This window comes from Mauremys reevesii, linkage group 3 (genome assembly GCF_016161935.1).
Source record: "Mauremys reevesii isolate NIE-2019 linkage group 3, ASM1616193v1, whole genome shotgun sequence".
In the NCBI taxonomy this organism is placed as follows: domain Eukaryota; kingdom Metazoa; phylum Chordata; order Testudines; family Geoemydidae; genus Mauremys; species Mauremys reevesii.
The window spans coordinates 193,930,716-193,953,766 of NC_052625.1; the positions used below are offsets into that span (position 1 = coordinate 193,930,716).

Consider the following 23,051-nt stretch of genomic DNA (forward strand, 5'->3'; position numbering starts at 1 on the left):
ACAGCTTCCGTATGAGCAGAGATGAATAAGACTGGGACTTTTCAGCTTGGAAAAGAGGTGACTAAGGGGGGATATGATAGAGGTCTATAAAATCATGGGTGGTATAAAGTAAATAAGGAAGTGTTTATTTACTCCTTCTCATAATACAAGAACAAGGGACCACCAAATGGAATTAATAGGTAGCAGGTTTAAAACAAACACAAGAAAGTATTTTTTCATGCAACGCACTGTCAACCTCTGGAACTCCTTGCCAGAGGGTGTTGTGAAGGCGAATACTATAATGGGGTTCAAAAGGGAGCTAGATAGATTCTTGGAAGATAGGTCCATCAATGACTATTAGCCAGGATGGGCAGGAATGGTGTCCCTAGTCTCTGTTTGCCAGAAGCTGGGATTGGGTGACAGGGCATGGATCACTTGATCATAACGTGTCTATTCGTTCCCTTTGGGGCACCTGCCATTGGCCACTGTCAGAGAACAGGATAGTGGGCTAGATGGACCTTTGATCTGACCCAGTATGGCCATTCTTATGTTATGAAATCCTCATCATTTGAAACTGCACTAGACAAAGTACTGGAGAATATACTTCATGGCACAATCCTACATTGGCATGGTGTGGCCTAGATGACGAAAGAGGGCTTTTCACGTTCCCTATATTGTGATTGAAGCAGGAAGGCCAGGTTAATTTCAAATACCATTAGAAACAGGGCCCCTCAGCATACCCTTTCTTATATGCATCATGATAGAAGTAGTCCTTGAAGAGAGATCCAGAGAATATTTTTATGTATGAAGATTACACCCTTCCAATATTTTTCAAAAATGTTCTCTAATGGCTCCATTCTGTAAGGTGTTTAGAACTCTGGCCTGAACCAGCAAAGCTTTTGAGTATATGCTTAATTTTAAGCCCATGAATAGTCTTTCATACTCTTGAGAGTGACTTCATATTCTTAAATTTAGGTGTGTGCTAAAGTGCTCTACTGAATCAGGCCAGAATTTTCAGCACTTTGCAAGATCGAGCCCTAAGGATCCTATAAGTATGTTTGAAACAGACCACAATGTTCGTGTAGGGAGATGCTCAATGAGAGAATTGTGCGGTGTCACCTCTCACTTTACAAAGTGGTTTAGTTGCATCAGAATATTATCATAGGGAGAGGATCATGGAAGAATTTTGATGTCATAAAATGGGAAACTAGATTGAGCTAATTATTGCATTACGATTTCATTAGCTGTTGTTCAAATACCTCTACATTTATGATCTCTGAGATTAAAGCAAATGAAACTTGCCAGAGCAAATGTGTAAAGAGCTTTTTGTCTAGCATTATTATTTAAGAGATGAAGCCTGTGTCACTAACAATATATTGGCTGCTCCGTGGGTCTCACTGAAATTGAAGGGATTGCCTTTCTGAACAAATTCTATGTACAGGGATGAAATTCCTACCCCATTCAAGTCAATGCACATTTTGCCATTAACTTCAGTAGGGGTAAGATTTCACACCAGATACCTTAATGCATAGGTTTTATTCTCACCGATGTACAGTACATTATGTGGCCAGTGGTTAAGAGGCTGCCTTTCTTCTGTGAATGGAGTCAGGTGCATGGAGTACAACAAATAATCCAAAATAAATATTGTCTCAGCTCCACACAACTAAGAGCTCCTTTATGAAAATCATACAGATTGTTTTTCTCCCCCATACTGCTGTAGTCTAGCAGAGTGTATTTAACTTCATCAGACATGTAATTTTTTTTCTAAGTTGAATAAATGTAATTTTATCAAGAGTGCTGATCCATTGACTCAGATTAACTTTGGACCAGTCCTGACTGACCCCTTTACTATGCTGGGTGGTTGTCTCATCTTGCATTAATGAAATCTGTCACTAATTACCAAAGGTTGAAGCAGTAAACACTTGATCATTTGGCTCCTCTCTATAAAATTACAGAGAATGAAGTTTGGACCAGAGCAAAATTCCTTTCAAGCTTTGAGAGCTGATTGGTCCTGGGTACTGCAGCTGGTAACAACTAAAAATAGTCAGAGTATAAAACCTCAGAGAACAGCAGAACTGAGAAAGCATTCCTTTCTGGGCTGCCAACAAGGAAGGGTATGAAGAGTTTAACACGTTTCACATACACGACTGAACACATTATGCTGGTTAATTTCAGTTAATATTTACTCTTTAGATAAATGTATGTATTCACTGGACTGGCTGACTCATGAGAGGAATGACCCTATTATATATTTTTCAAAATAAGTTTAGGGAAACATGACCAGATTTTCAAAGCAGTTGGTGACAAGTTGACTTGTGAGCATTTCTGTGAAACTGCCTGCAAAATGTCTGCATTTTCATTTGCAAGGTGGTGTTTGCATGAACCAGTCATATGCAAACTGAGAGGCCACAAAACCTTCACAGAAGGTGCATGAGTGTACCTCAGGGTGTCTCTACACTGCAGCTTCCCAGCGTGGATAGACAAACGCATCCTAGCTCTTGATGAGCTAGCGTGCTAAAAATAGCAGTGTAGCTGGGGGTAACACAGGTGACGGTTTGGACTAGCCACCTGAATATGTACTCATTGGGCGTAGGTGGGTTTATCTTCAGGCAGCTAGCCTGAGCTGATGCCCATGCTATCCCTGATTACATGGCTATTTTTAGCCTGCTAGTTCAAGCAGAGTTAGTGTGTGTCTGTCTCCTCAAGCTGGAAAGCACACTCCCAGTCCCAGTTGCAATGTAGACATACCCTAAGTGCTTTCTCTATTTACAGAGCAGGGAGTATGGTCTTTTGGATCAGGCATTGGACTGGGATTCAGGAGACTTGGTTTCTATTCTTGCCTGTGCCACTGACCCTGGGCAGAGTTATTTTTCCTCTATATGTTTCTCTGTCTCCTTCCAGCCTTTCTCTGTCTCTTTAGACTGTAAACTCTTTGAGGGCAGAAAGTTTATCTGTGTGCTTTGTATAGTACCTAGCACAACAAGGCTAGATATTGGGCCTGTAGGCACTACCACAATATACATAATAATCACACATAAAAAACTACATTTAAAGAACACTATTAAGGTTGCAAAGTCAAGCACTCAAATTTTAAGACATGCAAGAATTAAGGTTGCCTATGTAAGCATATTGAAGTCAGCACCAGAACTGCACCAATGCAGAGACATTTTGGAAGAATAAACATCTGATTAGAAGAGACATAAAACTGAGGACTAAATACTGACTTAAAAACTATTAAATTACAACTGTGAAACATGGACATTCAAACAATAGATAATAAAGAAAGCACAATCATTCCAATTTTTATAGAAGAATTCTGAAAATATCGTGGCTAGGCTGCATAATCAATGATAAATTATTGGAGATGAGTGGAACTAGTCAGAGATCTTATGAAAAGAAAGATTTTATTTTCAGGGTGCATTTTTAAGAGGTTCAGTGTGTGATGCATGTTTACGGGCACTAGAAGGGAAAGTTGATAGCATAAGAACATGAGACAGAAAAAGATGGACGATGTGGTGTCCTGGGTAGATCAAAAGGATTATTCATCCAAAAAGAGATTAGCAGAGGATCATATGGAACAGGACACCATTGTTGCACACCTCCAGCAAAGGAGATGCCAAATAAGAAGTATAAGCTTATTTCATCCCCCTTGTGCATATTCATTATGATAGTCTTCAATTACATCATCACTTACTATTTTTTTCCACAGGACCCCTGTCTCATTTAATGCACAGGGTGGACCTGCTTTGGGTCTAAACCAGGGTTGTGTAGTGAAGTGAGGTTCTGGCTGTAGGACCCCCTTTCTCATTTGTTACTGAAGTTGGGGAAAGTGTGTAGTGAATTAGGCAGTTGATTGCAGAAACAGAAAGAATGGTCTCATTGTTAAAGCAACTGAATCCTTCTCATCCCAGTCTTAGTCTCCCTCTCTGGGTTTGCTGTCCGAGTCTCAATCTCCCCCTGCTCTCCCAATCTCTCTTTCTCCCCCACCGTACCTGGTCCCAGTCTCCTTGCTCAGCCAGTCCCACTTCCCCCCCATCTCAGATCCTCATCTAAGTTGTCCTCCTCTCCCCCTGCCACTGGCTCAGAGTCCTTGTCTTCCTCCTTGGCTCCTCTTCCAACCTCATTCTTCCCCCTACCCCTTCATCAGCTTCTTGTTCTAGTCCTCCCTCCTTGGCTCCTAGTCCCAGTCTCTGTTCCCGGCCAATCCCAGATCTCCCCCCCACCCAAGCTCTTTATCAGATTTATCTTCTCTTCCTCTATCCCGTTTCCCCCACATTGGTTCCTAGACCCAGGCTCTTTGTCCAGCCAGTCCCAGTCTTCTCCCATCTCAGCTCCTCATCCAATCTCAGTGTTCTTCATCCAGCCAACAGGCTCTCAGTCCATCCCCTCTTCCTTCAGTGGCTTCCAGTCTCTTGCCCAACCACTCTCTGCTTCCCAGTCCCAGCCTCAACTCACCCTCTCTGGCTCTTCGGCCTTTGAATCAGACTGCTTCCTCCTCCACGTGGCCTGAGTGCTAGCAGGAAAGACATGCTGCCTGCTCTCAGCTCCAGTGCCCAGCCCCACCCTGGCCCAGGCAGCTGAGAGCAGCAATTACAGTGAAAGTCCAGCTTCGTCCCTGTAGCCACGGGTTGGAGCATATGCAGTCACTCTGTGGGGATAGTGCATGCACAGGCTGGTCACTGTGGAGGAACTGTGAGGGGATGGAGCATGCTCAGTGAAGAAAGAATCTTTGGAGATTTTAGCTGCTAAAATCAAAGATGCAGCAAAGAGTCTTGTGGCACCTTATAGACTAACAGACATTTGGGAGCATGAGCTTTTGTGGACGTGCATCCGACGAAGTGGGTATTCACCCACGAAAGCTCATGCTCCCAAACGTCTCTTAGTCTATAAGGTGCCACAAGACTCTTTGCTGCTTTTACAGATCCAGACCAACATGGCTACCCCTCTGATACTTAAAATCAAAGATGTCTCTATTGAACAATTGCAAACTGTGATTTTTTTTTGAAAGGCTCAGAACTTGGCCAAATTTGGGCAGATTTTCACAGGGACAGCAAAAGGCACATCCCCGACACAAAGGCCTCAACTCTGCCAAATCTTAAGTCCCTGCTCCAAATCATAGGGGCACTAGAGTTTTTCAAAGAAAAGATCACCACATTTGTTCAGCTTGGGCAAAACAACTTATTTCCCCCCCAGCCTCATTCTTGGAAACAGCTGAACCATTCTGGCTGAAATTTTCCCAAAAAATTCAGCCTAAGGCACATGCCCAGCATAGAAAATTTCAGCCTAAGCAGTTAATGTTTCACTAAGGTTTAAGCAACTGAAAACAGATTCTGATAGGGAGTGTCAGCAACCTTAATAGTAAGTGTTGCTACCAGTGCCACCTATCATAAATTATTACCTTACAAACTGATACTAGGCATTCTTAATCTTCCTCCTGTGTCAGTGATTTTTAGAGCACTCTGAAAGGTATTTGCATGGACAGAATGCCTTTCAATAAAGCTATTACATTGTAATTGCATTTTATTATTTATAAAAGCAGTAAAATCCTGCATGGCTGACAACTGACCTTGTTGTTGTTAAGTCATCTTCCGTTCTTCTTCGAGTGCTCGTTCATGTTGATTCCAAGTAGATGTGTGCACACTGCGGGCACAGATGTCAGAAAGTTTTTCCTCTAGTGGTACCAGTCAGGTCGGTTGTGGAGCCCCTTGGAGTTGCACCTTCATGTCAGTGTATATAGTTCTCTGCTGACCCGCTACCTCTTCAGTTCCTTCTAACTACCAGTGATAGTCATTGGAGCTGCGTGTGTCTCTTGCCTCGGCAAGTGTTTCTCCCAGCGATCTGACTTTTCTGATAACCTGTAAATAGTTAAATAGTGTTAGTTTTTAGTAGTGAATAGTTAGATAGAAGTTGGGGGTTTTCTCCCCACCCCAATTCCTTCCCTTCTTGGGGTTTGGGGCATGCCTCGATCCCAAGGTTTTAAGCTGTGTGGGACCTGCCACAAGCCCATGCCAACAGGTGACCCCCACAACTTGCCTGGGGAGGCACATCAAACAGATCACTGCAAGATCTGCAAAGAGTTCTGCCTGAGAACAAAGAAAGAAAGGGACTTCAGGCTCAAGCAACTCCTTATGGAGGCAACCCTCCGTCCTCAGCTGGCTCCAGGCCAGCAGGAATCAGCACCAAGCACCTCCGTGTGGAGCATTCTGCCCTCCGTTAGAGAAGCTACAGCATCAAGAAAGGACTCTATGCATAGAGACCTTGGCACCGTCATTTCCCGGCATCAAAGCCTGCAGCGGCAACATAGCACCGCTCAGACTCATCGGTGCCGCATAAGTGGCACAAGAAGATTGATAGAGGGCGCTCGCCCCCAGTGAGACTAGGTCTGACCGCTCCAGCGGTGTGCCTCCCGCACAGGAGCACCCGGCGCCGTTCTTGCAGGAGTCAGCACTGTTGACTTTGGGCCCATAGAGAGGTCCGTCGAGTCCGATGCTGTTGGACTTTCCTGCTAGAAGAGGATTTGGAGCTCCCTTCCACCCTGGACACATTTGAGGTGGCCAGGGACTTGATTGCACTGCAGTCCCCTGCCAGGCAGGATAGACCTCCAGCACCGCAAGGCGCAGTGCCATCCAGAAGAAAGCCCGCAATTATGAGGCACCACTTGCCTTCCCCATGGCACCACTCTCCGGCACTGTCCCACTCGGCACCACCATGGGCTCCACACTCGGAGTCCTGGTCATCAGACTTGGAGGCAGAGTCCTATTACTCCAGGCTCAATCGGCACTGTTTGGAGTGGTGCCGCTATAGACAAGAGGCAGGGATGGTGCTGTGGCTGGTGCAGTGGCAAGGACCCACACAATAGCCTTTTTGGACCCCATGGGAATACCACCAGGCCCAGGGCACTTACTTCAGGGGCTCTCAGTTCATAATCTCAAAAGGGCATGTCCCTTTACTACCCTGGGACCGTCCCCCGCTGTGAGGCACTGAGACGACTTCAGACCCTGGTTCAGAGCCCCGTCCGGGTCCCAGCTCCACCACTGATGTTGAGGCCGCTACTGGTGCTGAGCAGCACGGCACCGAACAGGATGCTTCCAGGGAGCCAGAGGGACAGGGGGGGCCCGGTACCACCTAGGGTGTCGGCATCATCCTCGCCTGATGAGACAATGGTGGGGTCTTTGTCCTCTGGGCCGCCCCCCCCATTGATAATAGAGCACACCAGGAGCTGTTGCGCAGGGTGTCTCATAACATGGTGCTACAGGCCAAGGAGGTGGTTGAATCTGTAGATCCCAGGTTGACATCTTAACGCCTGAGGGGCACTCCAGGGTGGCATTACCACTCATTAAAACTGTCCAAGCCACTACGAAGACCTTGTGGCAAACTCCTGCCTCCATTCCCCTACAGTTAAGGGGATAGAGAGAAAGTATTTTGTCTCCTCTAAGGGGTACAAATACTTATTCAATCTGGCTGGGATGATTTAGTTGAGGATGGTCCTGCTTTGAGCAGGGGATTGGCTAGATGACCTCCTGAGGTCTCTTCCAACCCTAATATTCTGTGATTCTATCTGTAGCCTGGTTTGCTGGTCATAGTGAAGGTGAATGAGGGAGAAAATAAGGGAAGCAGGCCCAACTCCAAAATCGAAAGACTCAAAGAAGATGGACCTCTTCGGTAGGAAGGTGTACTCCACTGGAGGGCTCCAGCTTCGGATTGCTAACCAGCAAGCAATTCTGAGTAGATACAATTTTAATTCATGGGAATTTTAAGGAGTTGATCCTGTCAGACTCTATAGTGGAGTTTGCAGCCATTGTGGAGGAGGGCAAGGCAGTGGCACAGACCACTTTACAGGCCTCACTGGAAGTGGCAGACTCAGCCATGGAACCATGTCCTCTGCCATAGGCATGAGGAGGTTCTCATGGCTCCAGGTCAGGCCTTTCCCCAGAGGTCCAACAAACATTTCAGGACTTGCCCTTTGACAGCATGGGGTTGTTTTCAGAGCATACTGACTCCAAGCTCCATAGCCTAAAAAATTCATGGGCAACATTGAAGTCGGTGAGTCTACAAACTCTCGCCACTGAGAGGAAATATTTTAAGCCCCAACTCCCTCCACGCTTCTACCCTCCCCAGCCTAGGCAGGACTTCTCCAGGGGGGCAAGAATGGTAGGCGTAAGCCTCCCCATGCACCACCCAATCAAGGCCAAGACTTGGAGAGGCAATCCTCAGGCTTTAAGCAAGCCATTTGAAGGTGCGCCCAGGGGTGATGCACCAGTCCAGTCATGGATCCTTCACCCTGTTTTCTGAACCATCTGTCCCACTTCTATTGTGCTTGGGCCCAGATAACCTCAGATCGCTGGGTTCTTCACACCATAGAAGTGGGATATTCTCTCCAATTCTGCTTCTCCCTCCCTCCCATTCCCCTTCCCCATCCCCCTTCAGGGATCCTTCTCACAAGCAAATCCTCACGCAGGAGGTTCAAATGCTTCTCGCCATGGGAGCAGTGGAGGAGGTTCCTCACGAGCTAAGGGGCAAGGGATTTTACTCCTGATATTTCCTAATCCCTAAAACCAAAGGGGGTCCCAGACCCATCCTCGACCTGCGAGGACTCAACAGATTCATGGAGAAGCTGAGGTCCTGCATGGTCTCTTTGGCTGCCATCATCACATCCCTGGATCCGGGAGACCAGTACTCCGCCCTCAACCTAAGGGACGCGTACTTCCACATATCGATAGTCCCAGCCCATAGACGCTTTCTCAGGTTTGTAGTGAACCACAACCATTACCAGTTTACAGTCCTCCCCTTTGGCCTGTCAGCAGCCCCTCGAGTTTTTACCAAGTACATGGCAGTCATAGCTGCCTTCCTGAGAAAAAGCCAGGTGCAGGTATTTCCGTACCTCAACGACTGGTTGGTCAAGGGCCGCTTCAAGGTGCAAGTGGAGCAATACATCATTATGATAAGATCTACCTTCGACAGGCTGGGTCTTCTCCTGAATGTATATAAATCAACTCAATCCCCTACTCAGAGAATAGAGTTCATTGGGGCGGTATTGGACTTGGGACAGGCCAGAGCCTTCCTGCCAGAGTCTCGTTTTCAGACAATGCATGACATCATAAACAGCTTCAAGCAATACCCTATCACCACAGCAAGGAATTGTTTGAAGCTCCTCAGACATATGACAGTTTTTACATACATGGTACAGCATGTAACATCCTGGACAAGGTGGTCACATACCCACTGCAAGCTCTCGTGTCTCTCTAATGGTGGCTCAACCCACAAGCAGTGTGCGTGGGGGTCCCCTTCGCCAGACCTCATCCCTCGCTGTTCCTAGTTACAGATGCATCAGCGTTGGAGTGGGGAGCTCAACTGGGAGAATTCAGGACCCAGGGACTTTGGTCACAAGATGAGCTCTCGCTTCACATCAACATCAAGATGCTGAGAGCAGTCCTCCTGGCATACCAGACCTTCCAGGCCCACTTGCCAGGGAAATGTGTGTTGCTGATGATGGACAACATGACCACAATGTTTTATATAAACAAATAGGGTGGAGCTCACTCCTCTCCCCTATGTCAGGAAGTTCTCAAACTATGGGACTTCTGCACTCAATTCACTTGGAAGCATCCTACCTCCTGGGTTCTCAGAACGAGTTGGCGAACTATCTCAGCAGATCCTTGCACAACCACAAGTGGTCCATTCACCTGGATATAGTGAACAGCATTTTCCAAAAGTGGGGAGTTCCCCAATTTGACCTCTTCACCACAAAAAGCAACAGGAAATGCCTGCAGTTCTGTTCCTTCCTGAATCACAGTCCAGGCTCGCTTGTGGACATGTTTCTCCTCCCTTGGATGGACCACCTGTTGTACACATTCCCACCTTTCCCGTTCGTCCATAAGGTTCTGCTCAAGATCCATAGGGAGAGGGCTGCAGTCATATTGATAGCTCCAGCCTGGCCTCGCCAGCACTGGTATATCATGCTCCTAGAGCTATCGGTGAACACCCCAATCTCATTGCTCTTGCTTTTGGACCTGATCTCTCAAGACCACGGCCATCTCCAGCATCCCAGCCTCTAGTCTCTCCACCTCACAGCTTGGAAGCTTCGTGGTTAAACCCAGTAGAGCTAATGTGTTCCTTTACCCATTAGGGAGGTTCTCCTTGGTAGTAGGAAGCTCTCCAACAGGGCCACCTACCTGGAAAGTGGAACGATTCTTGATCTAGTGTTCACAGGTTAGTCACTGGAACCTCTCATCTTAGACTATCTGCTACACTTAAAGCAACAGGACCTGTCGGTCTCATCAATACAGGTTGACTTAGCAGCCATTTTGGCTTTCCACCCAGCAGTGGCAGGCTGGTCAGTCTTTGCCAACCTGATGGTTGGTTGTTTTCTTAAAGGCCTTGAAAGATTGTACTCGAGAATGAGGCATCTGATCCCGGATTGGGACCTTAATCTGGTTCTTTCAAGACTAATGGGGACCCACTTTGAGCCCCTAGCAACTTGCTCATTACTCTATCTGTCATGAAAGGTGGCATCCCTGGTTGCAATAATGTCAGCTAGAAGGGTGTCAGAGCTCCGGGCCCTAACCTTCGACCCTCCTTGCATCATTTTTTATAAGGACAAAGCACAGCTTAGACCTCACCTGGCCTTTCTCCCTTCTCATGCCAATCAGGACATTTTTCTCCCAGTTTTCTACCCTAAGCCACACGCCAACAGCCGGCACCAAAGACTCCACTCCTTGGAAGTTTGGCGAGGATTGGCCTTTTATATTGAATGTACAAAGCTGTTTCATAAGTCGAACTAGCTGCTCATCGCAGTAGCAGACAGAATGAAGGACCTCCTAGTGTCTTCTCAAAGAATCTCTTTGTGGATCATGTCCTGTATCCAGGCATGTTATGATTTGGCAGAAATACTTGCCCCTGCACTGATGGCACATTCTATAAGGGTGCAGGCCTCTTCAGCAGCATCTCTGTCACAGGTCCAGATTCAGGAGATCTGCAGGGCGGTGACGTGGTTGTCAGTTCACATTTTTGCTTTGTATTATGCCATTACCCAACATGCTAGAGATGATGCAGCATTCGGCAGAGCGGTGCATCAATCATCGATTCCAGGAACTCCACCCCCACCTTGTAGGTAAGGCTTGGGAGTCACCTACTTGGAATCAACATGAGCAAGCACTCGAAGAAAAAATGGTTACCTACCCCTCGTAACTGTTATTCTTCGAGATGTGTTGCTCATGTCCATTCCTAGACCCACTTGCCTTCCTCTCTGTCGGAGTAGCCGGCAAGAAGGAACTGAAGAGGCGGCAGGTTGGCAGGCACTTATATACACCGCCATGAAGGCACAACTCCAGGGGGCTCCCCAGCCAACCCGATGGGTATCACTAGGGGAAAAACCTTCCGAGGACCATACATGTGGCACACACACACCTTCTTTGAATGGACATGAGCAACACATCTGGAAGAACAACAGTTATGAGAAGGTAGGTAATTGTTTTTTTTTATTTGATATGTTTAATTCTCTGGAAAGATCATTTATAACTGCGTTGTCCGTTTCTCCTTCATAAAAGAACTGCTTAATCTTTTAAACATTATTTTTTAATGTAGAGATCTTTTAAATCAAATTTAATTATTGTGAAAGATGCTGCGTTGATCATCCTGGGGATCGAAGACCTCTTTTTATCTTTTTAGATGCAGAAGAGGCACTGCATGAGCAGCAGTAATGGAAGCTCCCATACTGTGCCTCAAACAATGGGCATGTCTACACTGCAGCTAGGAGCAAGTCTCCCAGCCCAGGTAGATGGACTCATACTAGCAGGGCTCAAGCTAGTGAGCTAAAAAAAGCAGCATGAAAGTTGTGGCTTGGGCAGCAGCTCAGGCTCTCAAGCCCACCTCTCAGGCTAGCATGAGTCTCGCCTGGCGCTGCAACATTCACACTGCTGTTTTTAGCAGCCTAGCTAAAGCCCCACTAGCACAACTCTGCTTGCCTGGGCTGGGAGGCTGACTCCCAGCTGCAGTATAGACAGATCCTCTGTGACTACACCCAGTTCTGGAAATAGGTATAAGAGGCTAAGTCATCATGGTCTAATCAATCATTAGCCTTTCTTCTGTGAATGTCAGGTTTTGTTGGTATGATATGGATACCTTGGATGTGAGATGCCATCAACTTATTCCACATAGCCCCCTAAATAGCTGTCAGATAATATTAATCGTTATTAACATAGTGAAACAACTTTACAAACATTAATGAACTCATCTAGTATCAGCTGTCAGTTACTACATAGCCTGGGCTGGATTTGAACTGGTAACTTCAAGGTAAAGGACTCTGTATCCTATTATTGTATGCAGTGTAGTTGTAGCCATGTTGGTCCCAGGATATTAGAGAGACAAGGTGGTTGAGGTAATATCTTTTATTGGACCAATGTCTGTTGGTAAGAGAGACAAGCTTTCAAGCCACACAGAACTCTTCTCCAGACTGTGTGGCTTGAAAGCTTGTCTCTCTCACCACCAGATGTTGGTCCAGTAAAAGATATTACCTCACCCACCTTGTCCCTCTGTATCCTATTAGCATTCCCCATCATCACGTGGCCCTCCTGACAGACCTTAGTCAATTCTACACAGAGTTCTGTCAATCATTGACATCTGTGTAATGATTGTGAGATTGGAAAGATGCCTGTCTGTTCTGATGAAGTCTTGCTCATCAGTAATATATGAAATTGCTGCCAGGCATTGGTCAGTATCCAGTGGCCTGTGTTCTTCCTTGTTCAAGTGATCTCCTGCATGCACGTCAGACTATCTTTCTGAGGAAGGGGTGGAAGATTTTCAAGTTAAAAAGGGAAAAATTATATGTGACAACTGGCACAAAAGTTTTCCCTTATTTTAAGTGGGGCATCGTACTTGTGCTGGGCTCTTTGCACAAGGGTAAATTTCACCTTTAGGGTAAGTCTTCACTGCAGAGTTGACCCAGGCTTTTACTTGGGTGTTGCCCCTAACCTGACTCCCATTTCTAACCAAACTGTCTCAGCTGAGTTAAGTGGCTCTTTCAATCTGAGCTAGCTTGCTTGTCTGGGGCTATAAGCATCTGCTTTCATTCAGCCTGGTAACTTACTCACTATTCAGTTAAGACGCAGGCTAAATCATTTGAATATTGATAGTCCTCCAATTCCTTCCCTTGATTCCCCTGTGTACCCAGGACAGACAAGTTCTCCTATAATTCACTGGGAAAGAATCACAGAACAATTCACCTTACTGCAGCACAAAGAACCATGGGCTTTGCCCTCAGAAGTCCCAGTGACACACATGGGTGAGTTCAGCACCAGTGTGAGGACACAGTAACTCAGGTATGGCTTGCTGTGTGGTGGCAGACACCAAGACTAGGCTAACCTGGGTGTTCGGCCCCAGGTGCTGATCACCCAGGTTAACTCTGCAGTGAAGACGCACCAAGCAAGAAAGAATTCAGAGGAAGTACAGCCTAATCAGCTTGAAATGCTTCAAGATGCAGAACCTTTGAATTGCAGACAATCATATCATTTGTTTGATAATAGATTGAGATGATCAGCTAAGAAAAAGAAGCTAATTACACTGGCAAACTTTATGGAAACATTAGCACAAACGTATCAAGGAGTAGGATTAAATATGAATGAGAGTAGATCTCTATGGAGTTCCGAAGAGTGATAGCTCTCGGAAAGGCTTGGGGTCAGCAGGTTGCATGTTATTCATTGATACAAGATATATGACATTGCCAGCATGATGCCAGCCAGAGACCACAAGTTATGAAGAGGTGAAACTTTATTAGCATAAGGGGAGAATTCAAGGTGTTTGTTTCACAAGTTTATTTTAACACAGCTATTTAGTGTCAGAATCTCAAATCTATGGGAATTGGCAGGTTATGGCCCCTGGAGCTGATGTATGTCTGCATAGAGAAAGTCATGGCCAAGGGCCTCTGGACATGATGATGATAATACAGATATTTAAGAAATAATAATACTATGATGACTATAGAAAGGTTTGGGGCTGGCAAAATATGTTGATTGGGAGGTGATTTTTGTTTTTTGTGTGTGTTTTTTTTTTAACTGATTATAGTTAGTCTAAATGCCACGTGTGAATGCAGTTGTACTAGTATAAAAGTGCCTTATACCACTATAGCTCATTCCTCTCCCTAAACATTAATAAGCTATTCCAGTATAAAGCACCTTTTATATTAGTATAACCGTGTCCACACTGGAGGGGAATGGAATTGTATTGATTTAACTATACTGGTATAGTTAAGTGGTACATCCTGTGAGTAGGCAAGACCTTACAATTTTATATCCCAAATTCTCAATCAGTCGAGTTACATCAATGGACAATTTGGCCCTGAATGTGACTAAGTTAAATAATTTAGTTTTAGTTTTGTGACAGCAAGAGGAAAACTGACTGCTCTGTACTATAGAGAAGTATATGATAATTCTACATGAAAGTGGCTAAGAATAAGACCACATCGAGGCTGGTATTGTGTTCCTCCTTAGCATTCTGATTGTAGATTATTTATTTAGCAGAGGAAGGTGAATGGATTTTTTCATCTTCTCATGCCTAATGCTGAAATAAAATTGTTCACTTGACTTACTAAAATATGTCCCTGGTTTCCTCCCTTCAGCTGCTGAATTTATGTTATATATTTAATGTTATATTTTCACTGATACAATAGCACTTTTTAAAACATTCATAGAGTTTGACACTTAAGATTTCCTTTCTCCTTTTGGAAAGTGTTCTTAGTTGCAACTTGGTTTTTAATTGAGATGCCAGCTTTGTAATGATAATAAAAGGAGGAAAACACTGCCCTCTAGAAGCTACTCTGGTGAACACAAGCAAGAGAGAGAGCAGTTTAGTGAGTGAATATTACTTGTTCCTGCTGCCGTGGAAGTAAAATGCAGGTATTTGCAGCTTTTCCCTAAAAGAACATCACTTTTTCAGTTCTTAACTGTAGAAAACCAGTTTGACTAAATACTCCTGATAAAAAAACAAACAACAAAACTCCAAAAGTTTTCAAGGATCCTAATCTAAATATATATATATATTTTAAAAGCATTTATTTGAAAAAAATGAATTTTGGTTTAAATTGTTTAGCTTGTAAAATTCTGTTGATGGGTTTGTCCTTCAGCTATGGTGATCAATGTAAGGATAAGATGAAGAACAGTTCTGTTGATTTTCTTTAATGTTTTCAATATTAGCAAACAATTTCACATTTTCTGAGTGCCACAGGGCTGTGATCATCCAGACATAACAATCTGAACATGAGGTTTGTCCAAATTGATCCTTAATGGAATTCCACTGTACAAGAAGCAACAGTGTGAATTTTTGCTAAAGGTTTCCTTGTTTAAGGTATTTTATAGCAAAGTCCTAAGCTGCACTCATGTGAAAGCAAACTCTACTACATCTAATATAAACTCTATTCTCCTATAAGACAAACTAACTCTGGGCAAAACTCTTATGGGGCCAAATCCTGAAGTCCTTATGTGATGCCCACCATCGTGGCCAATAGCTGGGTTTGACTCTGAGACCTCCAGAGCTAAAACCATATGTTTTGACAGCTTGATATCAAGAGTCAGACTCTGTAGTTGGTGGCTGTAACAGAATCTCATCCTTTCTGATTTGGAAAAAGAGGAGAACACGTAACACGGTGACTAGGGGTTTATAGACTTCCACAGGGGTAGTTTGTGTAGTGAGTGGCAGTACAGAGGCTTGCCACAGTGGGGGTATTGGACAGCATCATGCCTCAGGGATGGAAAATGCCTCCCGGAGTCACACAGGCTGTACAGCTGGTACTACACTCATTGGAGTGATGCATCTTATTCCTCACTGCGCACTGGCTAGAGTGTGGGGGTGGGGGCAGAGCCAGAGTCCTGTCTTTTCTTCTCCCCATCCTGCCCTCCCCCACATTGGGGCACCATGAATCAGTAGGGGAATTGGGAAGGAGCCCCTCCCCTTTGCATATGTGCTGTAATTTTATCTGGCCCTCCTGTGGCACAAGCTGATGGGGAAAGCTTTGTGTAAGGATCAGTTTGAATCTGGCCCCATTTTGTAGTCAGTATTTAGTGAGGCAAACTCCCTTTGACTTCCATGAAACCTGAGCAAGGACCCCAGGATTTGACTTTGTGTATTTCCCCTGGATTAAACCATTTTGCTTGAATTCCCTTTTTACTCAGGACTTCATTCCATATGCTTTAAGTTGCTAAGTAAATAGCACAGCAAAGCAAATAACACACAGGGGTATTAGAAATAGCTACAGATGATTGAGAACTGGCCTTGGGGGGGTGTCTTTTCTTTTCCGGCAGTTCTTTATTTCTTCATGCCCTGAGCATACATGGTGTTCACTAGCTAATAAGGTAGTTGCTGGTTAGCTCAATCACTTCTGGGTAGCTAGACAGCTTTGACAACTCTTGGATGAAATTCTGGGCCCGATGAAGTCAGTAGCAAAACCCACATTGCCTTCAGTGGGAGGCAAGATTTCATCCTTTTGTATCAGACTCTAATGGAAATGAGATCCAATTTGAAAAATAGTGATGCTATTCTGTACTGAATTTCAGGAGATGTAACCAGGTTATGAATCTTGTAGTCACCCACCCTCACAGGGCAAAATGATATTTAGCTGGGTACAAAGCCCAGGTCAGCATAGCAAAATGCCTTCTTCGCCGAGTTCACTCTAGGTAATTGTCATTCTAGGAGAGAGTGTCACTCTTTATAGAGAGTTTTGTTCTTTATACTTGGCCTCCCATTCACCTTCTCAAAATGCATCTTTACTGGAAAATGGGGCTTAGATCAGGCCTATGAAAGCTGATAGCATGTTAAAGCTCAGGCACAGAGCACAATAAGTGACAATTCTCTTTCTGGAGTTGTCCTGTTTTATTAATGGGGTCACATGATTGCATACTTCATAAGCCTCAAACTATAATGACCTGGCTTATGAAGACTTCATAGATCTGTATCTAATCTTGGTCTTGTGTGTAACTCAAAGCCTTTGTTACTTCTGACTCGAGAGAAAGCAAAAGGCCAAATTAAAAAAACTTCTTTCTTTGCAGTAAAATGAGAGCGTGCTAATTATTTAAGTTATTAGATTATCTTTAATACATCTACAGAGGGAAAAATTGATTTTACACCACAAAAACCAACCTTTGTGTGGAATAATAGCATCACATGAGAAAAGGTTCCAACAGGGTATAAGTGATACATCAGTTTTATACAACAACAAACCAGTAAAAATGGCACAAATAGACTATACGGTATCTTTTTATATCTTCCCTCCTACTCAGTACTTCCTGTAATGTTTATCTGAGTTCAAGCTTTCATGCCCATTTTGAAAGATAACATAGTGTTTACATGAATGAGGGCTCAATCCTCCATGGGGCTGAGCACCACTTGTAGGGAACTGAGTGTCCATCCCCCCTAACTCTAATGAGAGATGAGGGCATTCAGCACCTCACGGAAGGTACTCAGCATCTCACAGAATCAAGCCGCTAGGGAGAGAGAAACTGGTCAACAATAGGCACTTTATTACTGAGTTTAGATAATTCTGCTGCTTGGTGTGTTTATATTTTATTTTGCCATTTAATTAAATGTCTCTCATATCCAAACGAGGTTGGCTTTTGAGTAACACATGGTTTTCCACGTGTACCTGAAAAGATGATTAGCAGTGATAGATTTGAACTGCCACAAGGCATTTCTTTGTAGTGATTTTATTGTGAGATGCGTTTCTGATTGTCAGATATTTGGGGATGGATTTTCTCTTGCTGTGGCAGTATCAAAGAGCCATTAGAGCCTCAGAGCATCCAGGGGGAGAATTCTCGCTGGCATAGGTTTTGCACAAGGCAGCTTATGTTGCCTTATAAAGCCCCCCCCCAAGCCCTGTTATAGTGGGTAGGGGCAAGTAGGTGCATTGCGATAGGAATGGGGTGTGACTGTGGTATTCTGGGTGGCAGCTGTGAACAGGCTGCCATAACTTAAGTAGCTTTCAGGTTCAAAGGTGGGTTTTTAAGGCACTTTAGCCCCCTCTCTCCAGGATGCAAGTTGTGTCCATCTCTTAGAGGCTCAGTATGAAATTGTTCCATTAGAGGGTGAGGTTGGAGTAAAATGCAATACAGATTGCAAACTGATTGTATATATGCCACTGCAGTCAGATGGAATTGGGGAGCACATTCTACTGATTTGACCAGGGTTGATGGGTCCTTGTTCTAGCTCTGCTGCTGACTGATTGTGTGACCTTGGGCAAGTCATTACACATAACCTGATTTTCAGAGGTGCTGAGCACCTGCAACGTCCACTGAAGCAAATGGGAGCCGACTGATGCTCAGCATCTTTGCAAATCAGGCTCCAAAGCCAAAGATTTCAGAAGTGTTCACTGACTTTGGTTGGCTCCATTTGTGGGTGTCCAATTGAGTCAACAAAAAGTTAATAAATGTTGGCCTTAGTCTCTCTGTGCCTGTTTTATCATCTGAAAATGGGTAAAATAATATTTTCCAAATCCAGAAGAGAGCTCTTAGGCTTCATTTATTGTCAGTCACAAAGTGCTTTCAGATCTCTGGATGAAAGGTGCTATATTACTACGAAAGTTCCCCATACACTTGGAAAGTTAAAATTGAGTTTTGCACTTCGTTATGGAGGAAGAATACAGCACATCCTTCCCAAAATTACATAATTTACTCACTGAATACCGAATGAATTTTCTAGGAATTTGTAAGTAAATCTGCTAATTAGTTTATGACTTAAAAGAGACCTTTTATAAGAAATTTAACACGTTATTTTTGTTCCAAGTTATCTTAATAGTGCAGCTCCATCAAACTTCCGATATTAGTTAAAATGCATTGGAATCTTGTGTATTGGCTACATTCGAAGATTTTTTTCCTTTTTCTTTTTAGGATTGATTGTCATTCTTCCCCCTTATTATTCACAACTGAAAGTGTTTCCTCCTCAGGGGCTGAGGAATAATATTCTATTACAGAGAATTGCACAAAGACCCACCCTCTTCCAAAATGGCTAGCATTTCCTATCGTTGTCAATAACAGTGAAGCTAAAAGTGCCCACGGTTAAGATTCCCTTCTTTCAAAAGTGGCCACTGTCACGCTGCTTATGCTTAATTATTCTCGCCCCTTTAGAGTTCAAGCAGCAAACAGAACCAAGTTTCTCCTTCTCAGGGATTTTTATTCCCTTTTCCCCAGAGCCCAAGCTGATGGGATGAGTTCGTGGGCAGGGAGTTCAATTCACAAAGTCTTTGTTCTTTTGATGTCTCACAGTGGCTCATTTGGTTTCAAAGGCCTTCTCGTTGGGGAGGACCTACTTAGAGAAGGTTTCTTTCCTGTTTGATGAGTTATATAGTTACAGAGAAAAAAGAATGAGGCGCCTTAGAGACTAATGAATTTATGCTTTATAACATGGGGTACAGATAAGTTAGACTAATACATACTGCATCCTACAAGCTATTCACAATATCTAAACACCAAACTCATTCTTACATCTTTAATATCTATCTTGACAATACTACCATACGGGCAAGGCAGACTGGTTTTCAGCTATGTATTTGTCAGTGTTCAGTGAGGCCTGGAGCCTTGGCATGAGCTGGCACCTGGTCTGCCAGCATCACAGTCACCATCTCCTGTTTTCAATAGCCATTTCTTTAAGGGGAAAATTAAATCAATATTTGAAGTACTTAGGGAGACAAACTTTGCAGCAGAAGTAACAGTTTATAATTGTGTATATGAGAATATATTATTTATAGATGCACTTTACAAAACAGTAATTTTAATCTATAATTATATTGTTGTCATACTGCAATTATAGTATAATTATGCTGTGATTATGCTTTTTGATGCATGTAATTACAATTAGTTCATGTAGCTGAAAATTTGATGGCATGTCTGAAAATAATTGCAATGTAAAAGTTATGTAGCTAATGCATGTGGATCCCCCTACCCACCCAAACAGTATAAATTTGAATGCACTGGGGCAATAATGTGTAATTCTGTTAGAGTTAACACCCAGAGGTCACTGGAAGGAGTTAAAAATTATCATGAACCCACATCACCAGGAACACCTTCATAAAAGATTAGCGTTTGATCATGTCAGAAGAGCAGCTGAAAGGGCAGATACATATTAGAAATGGAAAGTGAAATTGTTTTTTGTCAGTCTGTTGATGTGAATGCTCTGAGATGGCTAGGCTTGCTGTTAGTGAATTGCCAATAGTTAACTGAATGCAAGAGCTCTGCTGCTATCTTAGCATCACAGCAGCAAAGACAGAGAGGACTGCAGTGGGACAGAGGCCTTCTCTTTTGAGGATGTGAACCCTGCAGGCTTGAATTGTTTGAGACATTGGGCCTGAGGGCAGTATTTTAAACTTTCTGTTTGATTTCCATGTTGTAATGCATCCTATGCTGTGCGTTAAAAAAAATCAAAGGGAATAAATGGATGCAAGAACTGGAAGCATGATAGAGATGTTCAAAGGAATAAAACTTGGAAGGAAGAAAGAAGCAAGGAAAGACAACTGTTCATTCCAAATGCCTGATTCAGCCCTGGCAGAAGGAACTCCCACTGAAGTCAGTGTTTGTTACTTGTTGGCTGAATAGACGTGCTCAGCAGGGCTCACTATTCCACTTAACCATGTTCCCTCTATTCTGCTTTTCATGCCTAGCAAGTGCTGCAGCACTATGGGTGTCTCACTCCCCCAGCCACACTCTTTAGTGTCTGATTCTCCACCACTCGGCACTTTACACAGTCATTTACAGTTGTACAAAGCGAGTGTAAAACACTACTACTCTGATTGCATAGCAGTGTATGCTCACTCTGAGCCGTTGTAACAATGGCTACACAAGGCATAAAGCAGTACAGAATCAGGCCATTTTCTCTTACCCTTTTCCGCACTGAAAATACTAGGAATTTCAAAGAGGTCAGAAGCTCGATTCGGATGAGGAGCAAAAGACTCTCACTTTTTCATTGTAAGACAATGAAATCAGTCTGCTGTGAAGCTTTCCTGTTCTCCTCCTTTCACTGATGCTCTCAGCTAGGGGATGAGAGAGAGAGAAACTGAGACACAAAAAGAGAGATGCTTAAGAGAAGAATGAAACACTTTGCTCCAAGGCTCAGACAAGGGTCTAGGTACCAGCAGCTGTCTCCTCCCCTGTGAGTTAGCCCCACCCTTTCTCCTGCTCTGGGCTATTTTTGGCTGGCAGCGTGAGCTGCAGCTCTGACAGATGAGGATACTACACCACAACACAGCACAGCAGCACTTGTTGCTCCAAAGAACTGTTATAACAGTGGCTCTCTCTCTGCCAGCTTTATTTAGTTTTTAATGCAGAAACTTGTTTTCTTCACCTGGCGGACGTTCCAGCCATAGAAAAGAGATGTTTTAAAAGCTTTGTGGGAGCTGTTCCTGGGAGGAAACCTAGCTGCTGTTAACCGAAACCTTCTCTTGCCTTGTAGTAGAAAGAGAACAGCCACTGGCTTTGGGGGGTGTGTGTGTGTGAAAAATGACAGACACTGTTCCTGCTAATGGGGAAGGAAAAGACCCTGACATTGAACTCTTCGTGAAGGTAAGTCACAGCCGGAGCTGTACACCTGTCTTACTCTCGTACCAGCTGGGCTTTTATTTAATACACCAAACTTTCTGGGGCACAGAGCAGAAATGACACTTTGACAGCCCTCTGTTTTCCTGCATGCGGTTTCAGAGGGCTGCTCTTTCTCTCCCCTAACATTAGGAGCAGCATTGTGTGGTGACAATCTGCATTCCTTTTATTTCATTGTTTGCTTTCTCCTTGTAGAGGCTGCAGTTTGTAAGCCCGCTGCCTACATCATGCCAATCCCTCGCCTTTTGGGTGCCAGGTTTGCCACTAAGAACGTGCTTTCCTTGCCCATTTGTGTGGCAGGTAGGGGGAGAAGAATGAAGACCTCAGGAGTGGCCTGATGCTGCACCAAACAAGGGTCTGACAAGTCTGGAGTCCTCAAAGATGTCTCCTAAAACAAGGGTGGGGGTGAGGATTGGGGTCAGTTAAACTGATACTCCCAATTTTTGTCTACAACTTTGCTGGCCAGCTGCCCTTTGGCAACACAAAAGTGAAAAACAAATGGTTAGATTCTGCTCTCATTTACATAGATGTCATTCCAGAGTAGTCCCGTTAATTTAATCACTCTGGATTTATATCAGTGTATCTGGCCCAATGGCGCATAAGGAAATGCATGTACGTACAGTATAATAGGGTTTCAAAATATTTAATGTAATTGGGAAGGGTATGGATCCTGATCCTGCACCACTGAGATCAATGGGCGTTTTGCCATCGATCTGAATGGACACTGGTTCAAGCCCATAGTGCATACAACTTCATTAATAGCAAACTTCATGCAAAATGTATTCCAGTGCAGAACTCAGATTTGTTGACATTCAAGGCATGCTGCAAAGTCTGTCTGTTCACCTAGGGGAAAGACACTGTGCCCATGTAAAGCCCAAGTATTTGGGCTCCAGGAAGCTGAACCAGTTCCCTTTTAAAGTCAAAGATTGCCATTGATTTTAATAGGAGTTGGATCTAGCCTTGTGTGGAGCAATGGGGGAAGTGAAATCCACCCCCACCAGCCCAGGGCTAGGGTACAGAACTGCGGTGCATTCTATGACTGCCATTCCCACCTATAAGCTGGAATAGCAGCCACATCCACAATGCATGATCTGCAACCCCTTCTCTTGTCTGCCTTTGCCCTGTCTCAAGTGTGGCCTCTCATGCAGAGCCAAGGTGGAGAGTTCTTCCAAGGCAGGTAGAGCGCGCCTGGTCATTCATCCGGCAAAGCCCCCAATTCAGGGCTTAGGAGGTGCCAATGGGCCTTGCAGTGGCCTTTGCTCCCTGGTATATTTCATCCCCAGGCTTTTTCGGGGTGGGGAGGGTAGATTGGTGGAGATGGTTGCAGGTTGGGAAATGTGTTAGTGCTTTTGTTGGCACTGTGTCACCCTCCATGTATTCTGGAATGTGTCATTGATTGTTCACTGTGCCTAGAATGTTGTGCTGCGGCTGGGAGTGGATTTGAGGTGTATCTTCTGGCTGGGATCAGTTGTTGGATGGGGAACTTTTTCTCCTTTTAGTTTAACAGAT

The 23,051-nt window shown here is 44.3% G+C and overlaps 1 protein-coding gene across 6 annotated transcripts in view; it reads left to right on the forward strand.

The window, feature by feature from the left end:
* Window positions 1–23,051, forward strand: part of CLIC5 (chloride intracellular channel 5) — a 111,899-nt gene that overhangs the window by 11,711 nt on the left and 77,137 nt on the right. Inside the window, exon 1 of one of the 6 annotated variants that reach the window (XM_039532879.1) lies at window positions 13,194–13,258. The exons of 3 other annotated variants lie outside the window; for them this stretch is intronic. Coding sequence is in view for 1 of the 3 variants with exons in the window: in XM_039532877.1 (XP_039388811.1) it covers window positions 21,447–21,509 (63 nt within the window). In the remaining 2 variants the exon portion in view is untranslated. 2 more of the 6 variants (XM_039532880.1, XM_039532877.1) reach the window with 2 other exon arrangements.